Source organism: Leucopleurus acutus (assembly GCF_964270905.1).
Source record: "Leucopleurus acutus genome assembly, chromosome: 10".
Classification (NCBI taxonomy): Eukaryota; Metazoa; Chordata; class Mammalia; order Artiodactyla; family Delphinidae; genus Leucopleurus; species Leucopleurus acutus.
The window spans coordinates 32,429,033-32,444,087 of record NC_139153.1 but is presented as its reverse complement, the minus strand read 5'-3'; the positions used below and the strand labels follow the sequence as shown (position 1 = coordinate 32,444,087).

Sequence of the window (15,055 nt, the reverse complement as noted above, 5' to 3'; positions counted from 1 at the left end):
TGTTTTAAAAGTATGAAGAAAGGGGTTTCATTCTGAAATTGTTTCAACATTTTCCTTATTTACAATTTATTTATTTTTGTATTTGAAATGTTTGTGTATAATCACTTCACATAGGTGAGTGGAAATTATTACTGAAGCTGATGAAATGACTTAACACTTGTGAAACAGATAATTTCTGATATTAGTTAAATTTTATCCAGTCTTCCTAAATCTGTTTTTCACATATATATCAAACTAAAAAGAGGAACTAAATCAAAGTTTCAAAGATTTTCCACATTTCTTTTCACGTTTTTCTTCCACAGATGTCTGTGATCTTGAGAGTCCGTGTGGAAGGCTGTGCTCCAAGTGAGACTGGTACATCAGGGAGGAGAACAATGCAAAGACCACTCACAAAGATCATTTAAAAGAATTACACCAAGATACTTGGGTTTTATAATATATATATTTTCAAGTAAGTGAAGGCAATTTTTTTTAACTTCTTTCAGATGTTTTCTTAATTTGTCCAATTTAGTCATCCAACTGACAAAGCAGAGCAACCCCACGTTTGATCCAGTGTTGAGTGGGTTGGTCTGTTTTCAACAGCATTGCAATGACAAAATTAGTCGAATGTCCTGTGGTGGAAAGAGTTCCTTTACGTTCACTTGTCTTGTAAAGAGGACAGACATAAGCATTCGACTTCACAATCTCAGACTTTTTAGCTTGAAGAAAAAGGAAATATATTCATTTGATAAAAGGAAAACAGCCACTGGTACGAAAAGAACAATTATTTATCTTGTAATAAAATGACCAGTACTAAATCATGATTATGATATTGAACATTTTAAAGTTATTATTGTTGTGTTTTTACAGCTGGCATATAATTATGGTTGTGAAACAAGGTAAATGATTTCATATGGTGCATGATTCTAGGTCTGGAGGACAGGAATTGATTTTAAAGACCTGATCACTTAGCAGGTATGAAAACACTCAAGAGGACTTGGGAGAGAAGGAGAAATTAGGGAAGAAGGAATAAAATACAGCATAGGTAATGGAGGAGATGCAGAAAGAGAAACAGCTGCTTAGAGCTCTAATACAAGAAATCCACAAATTAGAAGCTGAAGTTACTATTTTTTTTCAGCAGGTTATTACTAAGAAAAATATACCAACTCTTACCTACTCACAGAAAGAATCTATACACAATCCTTGAAAAGCCAGATATGAGATATTAGGAATCTTTCTAAACTGAGGCCACATTTGTCATAGTTATCAATGAACTGCTTTAATAATAAAAAATGCTTAATGGGTTGAGTGGTGATTGGGTAATTTATAAATTTTTCATTTATAGTTATTTAAGAATTAAAAAATAGAGAAGAAAGAAAAAACAAAAGAATGAGCTTCAATTGTTCAGATTTGGTGGGGAAATGATGATTGCAGAAGGAGGGAAGGAACAAGTAGGTTACCCAAGGGGGCAAAATTGGCCTCCACCCCGTGTGGCTTGCAACATCGGTACCTTGGGGCACCTGGCTGGCTCCTAGGCCTAGGAGTTTCTTATAGCCAGAAAACTCTAGTCATTAGCTGGAGACTGTGTCAAGCCTATTTGTGTCTCTGAGAGGTATGCAAAGGCACTTCAGAATCAAAATATTGATGGGAAGCTCTAGACTGAAAAAGGAGAAGTGTAGCGGAGGGGCAAAGGAAACATTATATCCCATGGGATAAGAGCAAAAAGAGGCAGAATAATATTCCTAAAATAATATAAATGCAACCCAAAAAGGCGGAACAATATATTTCCATTGTAAACATTAAGTCACTATTTACTATAATTGAACAAAATCTTAACAGGTTTGAACAGAGACTTATTTGGGGAAGCAGTTATAATATCTATCATTATCTTTCCTAAAACTCTACAAATTCTGTTAGAAATATATTTACTTGGTTTTATCCATATTATGGGCATCAGGTCAAACAGAAGTTTGGGGTATTGTTCGGCAAGCAATCCGCTGTGAAGAGAAATTGACAGATGTTTATTAGAAATAAAATAAAATTTGCATCTTAGAAATTGCTCCTTAGCTATTGGCTTTTAATACAAGAGAGGACCAGAGATATGCAGGAAAAGAAATGTAAAAACAAAACCAAACAAAACCAAGGAAGAGGCAATGAAGAATCGAGAGAAACAGAAGAAAAATATGGAAAGGCAATGTGTCAAACAGTGGACAAATATCAATTCCTGCCATTTTAAAAGCACTGTCCATGAGGCAGACACTATGCTGTCACATTTAACCTTCCCAATAGTCTTGCCCCATTTCTAATCCTATTTCAGAGATGAAGAGTGGAAGGAAGCTCAAAGAGATTGAGTACTTTTCTCGCAGTAACACAGCTCTTAAATGCCAGCATGAGGATTCAAACACAGATCTATCTAGAAAATGTGGTTTATTTTCCCTATGCTACATTGTTTGTTTCTTTGCTTGCTTGTTTGCTTGCAAGAGGAGGGAAGAAAGGGATGAAAAGATGAATACATATATAAGGAAACGTAAGTTAAGAGAAATGTCAGCAGAATGATGAAAATGAAAAGAGAAATAATCAAATGAACTATGTGCAGCTAAGTCTCCTCATATCACTGTCTTAGAACCATCTCTGTAAAACCACCTTCATGCTCCTTAAGTGACTTTCCCTGCCTTCGGCTTTAACCCTCCCTTGAGAGCAAAGTGTAACCCTGACTCTGGAAATAGAAGATTATGCTTAGTAATGGATTGTTAAAGAGCAGGGCTTCAAGGGAAATAATCTTTCCCTTTCTCATATGTCTCTCTGTGTGTATATAAATATATATATACACACATATGCACTGTTTAGTTTCCTAAGCTGGAAATTCAGTATTTATTTAAAATATGTACTTATTATGTCATCAAAATGCAAGAAACAGTTTTCCATTCACCAGGAGAAATGGGAACTTTACTGTAAACTGTTTGAAACTGAGGTGCTCCTACACATTACCAAACAGAACGTAACTGTTATAAAACAGAAGAAGGAAAATAATTTCAACTAACTTTTCTACTAGTAAGACCATTGAAATATTAACTCAAAATTGTTCAGAACCTGAAATTACTCACTCATTAACTGTCCGAGCCTGAGTAATGACTTATGGCAAGAATTCTCATATTATTTATTACTTGTCGTATTCTCTAGAAGAAGTCTTTTGGTTGATGGGGATGGCAGGGGGGAAAGGTAGCAGACAGCTTATCTCACCTATGATTCAACTACAAATGAATAGGTCTTTGCAGTTGAAACTACTGACCTTGTTCTGTCCCAGCGTGCTCCATCCAGATATAATCCATGGATATAAACGCCATTTTCTGGTGTTCCCTCAGATGTATCAGAAGAAATAACCTGAAGGCAGAAGCACACACTAGCAATGATTTCCTCCCTAGACAACTTTGTCTCATAAAGAAAGCAGTAGCTAAATCTTCAGAACATATTCAGGGAAACTCCTCCATATAATAGCTTCTTAAACTGTAAGACTTTTTCAGTAAAATGTAAATCTAAAAATATATAATATGATTCCTTTTGACATATTTTATATGGTTTTACTGTACCTCATATTAATTTTTTGCTAAGATAGAAAAACAGCATTAGATTATTTGAACTGAATATTGAGATATATAAAAATTCTCTCATAAAGATAGCAAGACAAATATTATATACTTTCTTCATGAACACAAAGAATGGAAAGAAGTAGAATTGTTTGTAATGGGCTATAAAAATATAAATTCCCCATATCCTCCTTGCTTAAATACATGCCTTTGATGTAATGATATACTCTGGAGTTTAAGGAGTTTACTGTACCTCAAATTCATATCCTAGTAAATCAATAGGGATGGTATATTTTCTGGCATAATTCTGCATCGCTCCAGTTAAAAAGGCTTGGGTGAAAAAGAAACCTGAGAGCCAAAACACACGAGGTTTTCCTGAATTATACCAGTCCTATAAAGGAAAAAAAAATGCATTATGTTCATTTTTCAACTTAAGAATCACCTGACATACAATTCCTGCTTCTGGTTTTTGTGTATGTTGCCCACACTTTCCATCACAGGACGCTTTCCTGACACCAAACACACAACCTATCTTGGCCCTTCTACCTTTTATCCCTTCTAGTTACTCTTCTTGGAAAATTCAAATTAACCTTAACATTAACCTGAATAAAAGAAAATTTGAAAGATTCAAATCTTCTGCAAAAAGGCAAATGTAAATTATTTGAGGGTTTATTACATTACTTAATACCACTCAACCAAAGAGAGAAAAAAAAATACCACTCAAAAGCAACCATCTTGGGGCTTCCCTGGTGGCGCAGTGGTTAAGAATCCGCCTGCCAATGCAGGGGACACGGGTTCGAGCCCTGGTCCGGGAAGATCCCACATGCTGCAGAGCAACTAAGCCCATGTGCCACAACTACTGAGCCTGCGCTCTAAAGCCTGCAAGCCACAACTACTGAAGCCTGCACACCTAGAGCCCGTGTTCCTCAACAAGAGAAGCCACCACAATGAGGAGCTCACGCACAATGAAGAATAGCCCCTGCTCGCCACAACTAGAGAAAGCCCGCACGCAGCAACGAAAACCCAGCTCAGCCAAAAATAAATAAATAAAATAAATAAATTTATTTAAAAAAAAAGCAAACATCTTTAGACATCTTATGCATTGTCTAACTATAGCCCTCATGTGTTGGTTCCAGTTCCTTAATCCTCTTAAACTCCCTGCCTCCACATCCACTATCCCTGTTCCAGTTTAGATATCCTGGCCTTCTTTCTGTATCATGTGTACCTCTTCTTGTTTCTTCCCTCTGTCTGCTCAGTACATCTATAACGATGCTGCCAGAGTACACTTCTCCATGCATGGTTTAGATCAAGTTTTAGCATCTTTAATTCTTCAGCAATATACTACTACCCTACCAAATTAAAGTCTAAAACATCTTAGTCTCCTATTCAAGATACTTCACAACCTGGCCCCAGATTGTATTTAAAGATCCATCCCTTTTAGTTCCCCTTTAAAAATCTTACATTCTAATCAGAATGTACTTTTGGTGGTCTCTTCTCTGCACTGGGAGGACATCTGTTGTTTTTTCTGCTTATCTTAAAGTGGCACTACTCTTATATCTCTCTGGAGGATGAACCCTCCTACACTTTCAATCGAAACACTTCTGGTGGTGGAAATGCACCTTCTGGAAGTGGGCATGTCATTCATGCCTAGCTGATCATACCTGCAGTCATAGTGACTGATTCAGAAATGGACATGTGACCCAATCAAAGCCAGAGATGTAGAGACTTTTGCTGGGACTTTTGGGGAAAAGATTCACTCTAAACTCTTTGAAGTTTTGTGGATGTAAGGCCAGAGTTGCTGTTGCTATCCTGCTACCGTCAGACAAGAACCTAACTGAGAATGGAGTTAACCCACAGAGACTGGAGCCGAGAGAAGTGCAAGAAGCCAGGATCAGGCAACCACATTTGCACCCTAGGCCAAATGCTGCCTGGAGTCACTTTACTCCCTGGCTTTTTCAATTACATGAGGGAACAAACTGAATTTTTGCTTATGTCAAAATTTTTACAACAGAATCAATCCTAAATGATATAGTGCCTTTCATCCTACAGCTGTCTCTTAAGTCCTCTTCCTTTATTTGTAGTGTCCAAAACCATTCATCATTTAGACCAGCTCAAATGCTACCTCATCCAATAAACAAACTCTGCTTTCTGAAGTAAAAGAACTCTCTCCCTTCTTTGAATTCCCAGAGCATCTTATATGTTGCTCTTAGCTTTTTCTTAGATACATAGATTATCTTCCTGTAGACTATTGGCAGCTTGAAGGTAACCTGGCAACTTTATCCAGCAACAAAGCGCTTTAGACAAAGTGGGTCTCAATTCACATTTGAATGAACAGATGAATTAACAAAACAAACTTTGTCTCTGAGTGAGCAGCACACTATGGGAAGAAGCCAGCTTTGCTCCCTGGGAAGAAGAGAACAAACCACTGCTGGAGATGTTGCAACAGTACAAGCTGTCAGATCAAGAAGAAGAAGAGAAAGAGATGGAGCTTGACAAGGGTACAAACCAAGCAGAACTAGTATCATGCACAAGAAAGCTATAAAAACCCAGAGGCAAGTGTATAGAATGTTCCCTTGCTCACTCCAGGGCTTCATTTAGCCAAGAATGTCATGAGTGTCTGGGTCAGCTACTTACATACAATCTCTGAATTAGCTACCATTTACTGAGCGCTTAGTGCATACCGTAGGCGCTAAGTAATTTACATGCATCATCTCATTTAGTCCACGAAATAATTCAGTGAGTTAGGAATTATTCCTCCCATTTTACTGATGAGGAAACTGGGGTGTAGAAAGATGAGTATCTTGCTCAAAGTCACACAGATACTAAGTGTCGGATCCCAGATTTAATCTGAGATTCCAGCCAGTGTGCAAAAAGCTTAAAAAAAAAAAAAAAGGCACAGGCAGGAGGAAGGGAAGGTAAGTAGGGTGAACAGTGAGAGAGAAATGAGAAAAGAAGAAAAAACTCCAGATGACTCAATTTGTTTAATTTGTTAACTCTAAGAATCATTAGGAGGTAAAGTCAAGAGTCCAGGGGAGAGAAAGATGATGGGAAAACTGTGCAGCTTCTGTAAGGGTAAGAAAACAATAGGGAAGATCCATTCAGGGGAAGAGATTTGTGGTGAAGGATGATAAACATGCCCAATAATGAGTGAGATTTTCCTTTCTCATTCAAACAGAATGATTCCAAGGGGAAAGCCAATTTCGGAAAGTAGAGTTTGATATGAACTTTATATTAACAATAACAACAAAGGAAATTTGTCCTGGGTATTATTCCAGCTGGCACCATACCAGGACCCCTCTAGGGGACCAAGCTAAAGACTCTTCAAGGCCCTTCAGGAACAAAGCAGTATACGAGAAAGGTAAGCACTTCCGATTAAAATTTCAGAAAAGTTTAGGAAATGAAAAAAAGCAAGATTATGTCAAGGGGAGGATGGAATTAACTATATGTCAGATACTTTTGATAAGGGACAGAAACTACTGAAGCCCGCGTGCCTAGAGGCTGTACTCTGCAAAAAGAGAAGCCACTGCAACAAGAAGCCTGCACACTGCAATGAAGAGTAGCCCCTGTTCGCCCAACTAGAGAAAGCCCGCACACAGCAATGAAGACCCAACGCAGCCAAAAAATAAATAAATTTTTTTAAAAAATGTAAAAAAAGCCCTTATATTCTGATTCTTTTGTTAAGTGTATAATCTACATAAAAAGCTCCTATAAATTAATTTTTAAAAAAATTTTCAAAGAAATATGGGCCTAGGAGATGAAGAGGCAATTCAAATCAAAGAGGAAATAAAAAAACACCTAGAGACAAATGAAAACACAACAATCCCAAATTTATGGGATGCAGCAAAAGGAGTTCTAAGAGGGAAGTTTATAGAGATACAAGCTTACCTCAGGAAACAAGAAAAATCTCAAATAAACAACCTAACCTTACACCTAAAGGAACTAGAGAAAGAAGAACAAACAAAACCCAGAGTTAATAGAAGAAAAGAAATCAAAAAGGTCAGAGCAAAAATAAATGAAATAGAGACTAAAAATAAATAAATAGAAATAAAATAGAAAAAAAATCAATGAAATTAAAATAGAAAAAAATCAATAAATAAATAAAATAGAAAAAAATCAATGAAATTAAAAGCTGTTTTTTTGAAAAGATAAACAAAATTGATAAACCTTTAGCCAGACTCATCAAGGAAAAAAGGGAGTGGGCCCAAATCAATAAAATCAGAAATGAAAAGGGAGAAGGTACAACCAATATACACTACCAAATGTAAAATAGATAGCTAGTGGGAAGCAGCCATAGAGCACAGGGAGATCAGTTTGGTGCTTTATGACCATCTAGAGGGGTGGGATAGGGAGGGTGGGAGGGAGACACAAGAGGGAGGAGATATGAGGATATATGTATATGTATAGCTGATTCACTTTGTTATAAAGCAGAAACTAACACACGATTGTAAAGCATTTATACTCAAATAAAGATGTTAAAACACACACACACACACATGAGATATCGCCCTGCATCTCTCAGAATGGCTATCATCAAAATTAACACAAATAACAAATGCTGGCAAGGATGTGGACAAAAAAGAACACTTGTACACTGTTGGTGGGAATTTAACTTGTTGCAGGCACTGTGGAATATGGAGGTTTCTCAAATAACTAAAAATAGAACTAACATATTACCCAGCAATTCCAGTCTCAGATATATATCGGGAAAAAAACAACACTAATTTGAAAAGATACATGCACCCCAATGTTCATAGTAGCCTTATTTACAATTGTAATATATGGAAGCGGCCTAAGAGTCCATCAGCAGATGAATGGATAAAGTAGATGTGGTATATATATACAATGGAATACTACTTGGCCATTAAAAAGAATGAAATTTTGCCATTTGAAGAAACATGGGTGGACTTGGAGGAAGTTACGCTAAAAGAAATAAGTCAGACAGAGAAAAACAAATACTTTATGATGTCACTTATATGTGGAATCTAATAAATACAACAAACTAGTATATACAGCAAAAAGAAGCAGACTCACAGATATAGAGAAAAAACTAGTGGTTACCAGTGTGGGAGTGCAATGTAGGGGTGGAGGAGTGGGAAGCACAAACTACTGTGTGTAAGATAGGCTCAAGGATGTATTGTACAATGTGAGGAATAAAACCAATATCTTGTAATAACTGTAAATGGAAAGTAACCTTTAAAAATTTTATAAAAAAATTAAAACAAACAAAAATAGTCCCATGAAAAACTGGCCTAGGAGATGAATAGGCAATTCACAGGAGAGAACACAAACAGCAAACACACATACCAAAAGAAGCACAGACTCACTAATAATCAAAGAAACTCAAATTGAAACAAAGATATGCTTGACCTATCAGATTGGCAAAAATTAAAAAGCAATGTATGAGAAAGCCTATCTCTCCACATCTTCACAAGTAGGGTTATTTTATTATTAGCTCCTATAGTGAAACAGATAAAGCGTTTGTATAATAAAAGGGCAACTGAACACTGAGAGGTCATATACCTATGTGAATTTCCAAAATGTATTTTGGGGGCTCTCCCCACCCACTATCCTCACATAAGCATCAACCATAGGATGGGGGCAAGCGGAGGAGTTGGGGAGGAAAAAGAGTGTGCTGCCTTACACATCCTTTATGTGTGAGATTGCAGGGTGAAGCGTTCGGAGATTTCAAAGCACTCCATCTTTTCCCTGGTTTTATGAGATAAGAGATAAGAAGCACTGATTTCTAGATAATGGACAATTATTGATAAATCCAAGCCTCAGGCTCTTTTTGTGATTTACCATCAGTAGGAAAATCACAAGACCAAGTTGTGAATCTTCCGAAATATAAATGTCACATATTACTTGGGTTTGGGTAAAATAAAATTTTAATTTTCTACTAGTACTTTGAAATGTGTGTAATTTTCAATATTCTAAAATTTTGATTAGATTACCACGAAACTACTAATCCATTTCATCTAACTCAGAGACATTCAAGTGACCACAGCCAATTTCTAGTATCTCTTCTAGTATCTCCCAAAAAATGAAATAATATATACGTTATAATATATATATATTATATATAATTTTTAACCTGTAAAAAGTTCAGCCGGGCTAGAAAGTCTGTGATGTAACTTCCTAGGGGTTTAAGACTTGGGTATGATCGTCGGGCCCATATTTCTGGAACCTTTCCAACAAGCAGACTGCCAGAGAGTGCCTCCAAAGCAGAATCCATGACAACCACGCCCTTAATAGCTTTTTCAAGGTCCTGTAGAGTGTTGCGTATAGTTTTAATTAAACTGCAAGGAAAGAAATTGTGTCATCAACATATATGATACTAAATACCAACATACAGTCTTTCCAGTAGAAGAAATAGCAGGATACCATTCACAGCTTTATGGGAGTGTATTCCCAAAGTGTAGTCACCTCCCACTTGATAATATAAAGTAATTTTAGGTGATACTTGGATGCACATTTTTCATCTTATTTATTACATATGTATTTTTAAATATAGAAAATAATATAACTTGCATATCAAAATTGGTGCTTTCAAGGTATTATTGCTTAAAACCAGGCAAATTTAAACAGAGAATGATTTAAGAAAAAATATCAGATAAATAATGTTATAGGTGACATGCAAATATGAAGAAAGTTATAAAGGTACGATACAATGGCTGAAACTTTGGAAACACTGAATTAAAACATACAGTGTATAGTCATTTATACCCTTGCAAGTACTTTGTTTCCCACTGAGGCCCAAACTGCTAAGAACACCATAAATATACCTGAAGTGAGGGTTTTAGCCTAGAAGCCTAAGCAACTGAGAGAGAGTATGTTATGATATGTAAATACATATGGTATTTGTATAAGAATTACTAAATTAATAAAGGCATCATAGTGTTTTAATATGCTTTATTTTAAAATTTCAAAAAGTCTGGAAACTGAAACAAACTTGGAAACACTAGAAAATTCATAACCAAAACAATTCTCCATTCCTTAAGCCAGTATTTAACTGTAGAAAATTCAATTTGAAAATTCAAAGCAGGGGCTTCCCTGGTGGTAGAGTGGTTAAGAATCTGCCTGCCAATGCAAGGATCACAGGTTCAAGCCCTGGTCTGGGAAGATCTCACATGCCGCGGAGCAACTAAGCCCATGCAGCGCAACTAGTGAGCCTGCACTTTAGGGCCCACGAGCCACAACTACTGAGCCCATGTGCCACAACTACTGAGCCCACTTGCCACAACTACTGAAGCCCATGAGCCTACAGCCCATTCTTCTCAAAAAGAGAGGCCACCACAATGAGAGGCCCGCGCCACAACAAAGAGTAGCCCCTGCTCGCGGCAACTAGAGGAAAGCCCATGTGCAGCAACAAAGACCCAACACAGCCAAAAATAAATAAATATATTTATTTTAAAAAATTCAAAGCAAATAATTTGTTTGCTATTTTAGGGTACCTAGTCAATCCAGATAGACTCAGGAAGAAAATGGGGGGGGTGTATATGTGTCAATGGCAGAAAAATGACAAGAGATGTATTTACACATAGACCAAGATAAGGCTCATTCCATCTTCACTTCCTGAGGAGAAGAGCAATAGATGGATGAGAAATTATGATTAATGAAAATTTTTAACCAGTAAAAGCAGATCTCTATTTCATCACCATTTTTACATTATAAAAGATACCTTCCCTTCTGGGGCAGAAGATTATGCAACTTTAAAAAAGGAGAAAAACTCTAATGAAATGGCAAGTTTTGATAATATTTTCTTAAACTTTTAATTCAATACCAGTGTAACTTTTTATCAACTTTGGTTGGTAGCCTTCTGAATAACTGGGTATAGAGCTCCTTACTTGTTAAATCTTTCCATTTCTTGTACTAAAACAGTATTCATGCTCTCTTCATATCTCACGGGATACTTGAGTAGTGCTGATTCAATGTCAAAGTCATTTGGTAGCTAAGAGAATAGATTTTGAAGATCGCATATTACTCTCAGAATAAATAATTAGTTTCATTCAGCTATAATATCAATTATAGCTAACATTAGGCAATTACTATGTGCCAAGTATTATGCTAACTGCTTTCCAAACATTATCTCATGTAATCTTTACCATTCACTATTAGGTGGCCATCATTATCATTTAAGTACAGATAGGTTAAGTAAATGCCCAAGGGTACAGAGTCCAAAAGTGGTCTGTTTAAATCCATAGATCTCTAACACTAAGGCCCATGCTCTTTACTACAGGATAGAGTACTATGAAGAAGATATACATTTCTGAAAAGTTGTGTAATTTTCTTTTGTAAATTGAATTTTATTTTCCATTAATAAAACTGATGTACCACTTCATAACTCTTTTTAATTTATTTCCAATAAATTATCAACTGGCTCAAAATGGATTTGCTTACATCACTATCAAATAATTAATGTATAAATGTAGCAAGGTTCCAGGGCATAGGGAAAGAGAAGGCCATTGAGTGTCTGATTTCAATGAGGCATCTCAGAGACACTTGAGGAGAAGCGATAAAGGGGACTTTGGGGTTGGTGATCAAGCCCCAAGACAATGGAATTCACACTCTTAAAGGGGCAAAGGAATTTCCCTATGGGGGAACTCCCAAACTAAGAAAGTTGAGCTGCCCAGACTGTCCCCAGGCAATGGTCCTTGGGTGGTACAAAAGAATTCTAAGTCATATTAGGTGGTGTCACTCAAGGCACATTTGGCTCAGCACAAACATTCTACCCCAATTAAGTCCTATATGCCACTTCCAGGTAACTTCCTGCTAGGGATCTTGTAAGAGCCACCATTTTGGGAGGGCAAGAACCTTGCCCCGAAGAGATAAACCACACAAGAAGAAGGGGCTGAGGTTGAGAAGAGGCAAATGGCAGAAGCAGAAGTCCCAGGGTGGAGGTTGGAGGAGACTAGCTTGATTTTACCCAGGGGTAGAAGGCAGTGTTGCTCCCTTCTCCTCTCCAGTGGCCACAGCCAGGCTTAAGGTGAGTAGGCTCTACTTAAGGACTGGTATAAGGCAAGGGTACCAACTGTGAGAGCAGAGTAGGTGCCATCCGTGGTTTTTCAAGGCAGATGGGGTAGGGGTCAGGTTCTGCTCTGTCAGAGTGCCTGACACTGAAATATGGGGATAATTATAGCATTTATCCTGGAGGGGAGTTGTGAAGATCTGTGCTTAGCACCATGAAGTCCTCTTAGTAGTTCTTTACTGAATTTAAAACAGAAAAAAGTGAGAAAAGAGATTATCATCCCACTTTACCAAGAGGGATAAGTACATTGGGCTGTAGTATGGGGGGGAAAAAAGGCTGTAGCTGTTAATTTAGTGCTGATCTTATTTCCCTGTGCCTCCTCACTTCTGAAGGTATAGATTAAAAACCATTCCCTCAAAAAAAAAAGAAAGAAAGAAAAAAAAACCATTCCCTCCTTGAACCAGCAAGTTCAGACCATTTCCTCCATTTAAAAAAAGTAGGCCCGGGCTTCCCTGGTGGCGCAGTGGTTGAGAGTCCACCTGCCGATGCAGGGGACACGGGTTCGTGCCCCAGTCCGGGAAGATCCCACATGCCGCGGAGCGGCTGGGCCCGTGAGCCATGGCAGCTGAGCCTGCGCATCTGGAGCCTGTGCTCCGCAACGGGAGAGGCCACAACAGTGAGAGGCCCGCATACCGCAAAAAAAAAAAAAAAAGTAGGCCCACCATCTTTATTTAGAAATGATAATAAATCATATATTCAGTAGCTTATCCACAACTGTAGTTACTAAGAACTTACTATTTGCCAGGCATTATGCAAAGCACTTTAACTTAATGATCTCCTTAATGTTCACAAGAACATTATACAGCTGGTACTATTATCACCACTTTACAGATTTGAAAACTAATGTTCAGAAAGGCAAAGTATCTCACTCAAGGTCATAATGCTGCTAAATGGAGTTTTCAAGTTGGCATTTCAGTGCCATTTTGATTAATGTTATATTACAAGTAACATATCTTAAGCTAAACATTACCTTGTTGAGAATATCTTTGGTAATTTCTAGTAGAATCTGGTCAGCACTTCCTGAGGATCCTGTCTGTTTGGAGCCTCCTTGGGTGAGGAGCAAGGACTCAAAGAGGATTTTTGTTTGTTGAAGATCTTTGGAGATATCAACATTTTCATGTAATCCAAATATCTCAGGGTGTTGAGTAAATGGAAGTTTCTATCAGAAAATAGATTCAACAAGCATCACATTTTCACTGGATACGTTAATTCATAAGGCAGACGTGTGCAGACCAAAAAGGGTTAAAAATCAACTAAACATCAAACAACAGAGGAATCAAACTTTTCCAGTTTTCAGTAACTACTAGAAACAAAATATATTGAAAGCTGATTGAACCATAGTACTTGTCTAATCCTATACATTATGGGGGACTACTTCACTATTTGCTTTTTAGAAAAATCACACTTGAATCTTACCCTATTTTCAGTGATATCAGTTACCTTAATGAATTCAATGTACTCATTATAAGTGCCTTTGGGAGGTGCAAAATAGTTTCCACTGGGAGAAAACTTATAATGAGAGTTTTCAATTATGTTTGCGTTATAAAAGTCAGCCAGCATGGTTAAGAGGAGACGTCTGTCCCAATCATCTGTCACTCTTCCTCCATAGTTACACTCTCCAGTCAGGTAAGAGATAGCTTCAAATGGAATTGTATCATATTCATTTATAAATAACTGAAACAAAGGAAAAATGAAATGAGAAAAACCTTAAAGTATTTCACTTCATTTCCATTTTAAGATGGCCTTAAATATCTATCAATCAATCAATCATCCATCAATCTATACACATGGAAGTGGGGTTGGAAGAATTATCATCATGGTTGTTTTGAAGCCCCATGTCATAAAGGCCCTTATCACAGCACAGAAGCAGAAAAATACAATATTCTGTGGTTGTCTAGTTGGATTAATATATTTGGTAAAACATGACAGAAATAATGGGAAAGTATTGGAGTTGGACAGACCCGAGTTCAAATCTTACCTCAATGGGTAAATTTACTTCTTAGCTTTGGTTTTCTCCAAAATAGGGATAATACCCACCTTACAGGGTTGCTGTGAGAATTAAAATTCATGTAAGTAATGTGCCTAGTTCAAAGTCTGAGTGAGTAGTAATTTATCGCGGACATTTGATCTTTTTCCTTTGTTGGGGGGCTGCTGACCATCTCATGCATCTCATGTTTCATTGTAAGTCTACAGAAACTGAAAAAGCCGACCACTCACTTTCTCAGCCTCCATTATGGCTAAAGCCTAGGCTTGTGACCTGGGCTTGGAAACTCAGATGTAGCCATCCTAGACTGAACTGGGGTTTAGGGTGCAAAGAAGCAGGAACAGCAAAGAATTTTTTTGATGACATCAGAGAGTATGTAGTAGACTAGTGTCTGTGTGGCAGCTATGAGCTGTGGTGTCTGATATTTAATAAGAGTAGAAGGAATGCTGTTACCAGACATGATATGATTCTGGATATGACTGT

The 15,055-nt window shown here is 37.3% G+C and overlaps 2 protein-coding genes across 2 annotated transcripts in view; both read right to left on the bottom strand.

Annotated features, from left to right (window-relative positions):
- Positions 1 to 15,055, bottom strand: part of ARF4 (ARF GTPase 4) — a 1,077,785-nt gene that overhangs the window by 819,053 nt on the left and 243,677 nt on the right. The gene's annotated exons all lie outside the window — the stretch shown is intronic.
- The window catches only part of DNAH12 (dynein axonemal heavy chain 12), a gene marked incomplete at both ends in the record, with an annotated part of 211,972 nt that continues 197,424 nt past the window's right edge, over positions 508 to 15,055 (bottom strand). Inside the window, 8 exons of the mRNA XM_082848988.1 lie at positions 508 to 698; positions 1,909 to 1,976; positions 3,269 to 3,360; positions 3,817 to 3,954; positions 9,655 to 9,859; positions 11,408 to 11,511; positions 13,559 to 13,747; positions 14,029 to 14,262. Coding sequence (XP_082705114.1) covers positions 508 to 698; positions 1,909 to 1,976; positions 3,269 to 3,360; positions 3,817 to 3,954; positions 9,655 to 9,859; positions 11,408 to 11,511; positions 13,559 to 13,747; positions 14,029 to 14,262 — 1,221 coding nt within the window. The remainder of the gene's footprint in view (positions 699 to 1,908; positions 1,977 to 3,268; positions 3,361 to 3,816; positions 3,955 to 9,654; positions 9,860 to 11,407; positions 11,512 to 13,558; positions 13,748 to 14,028; positions 14,263 to 15,055) is intronic.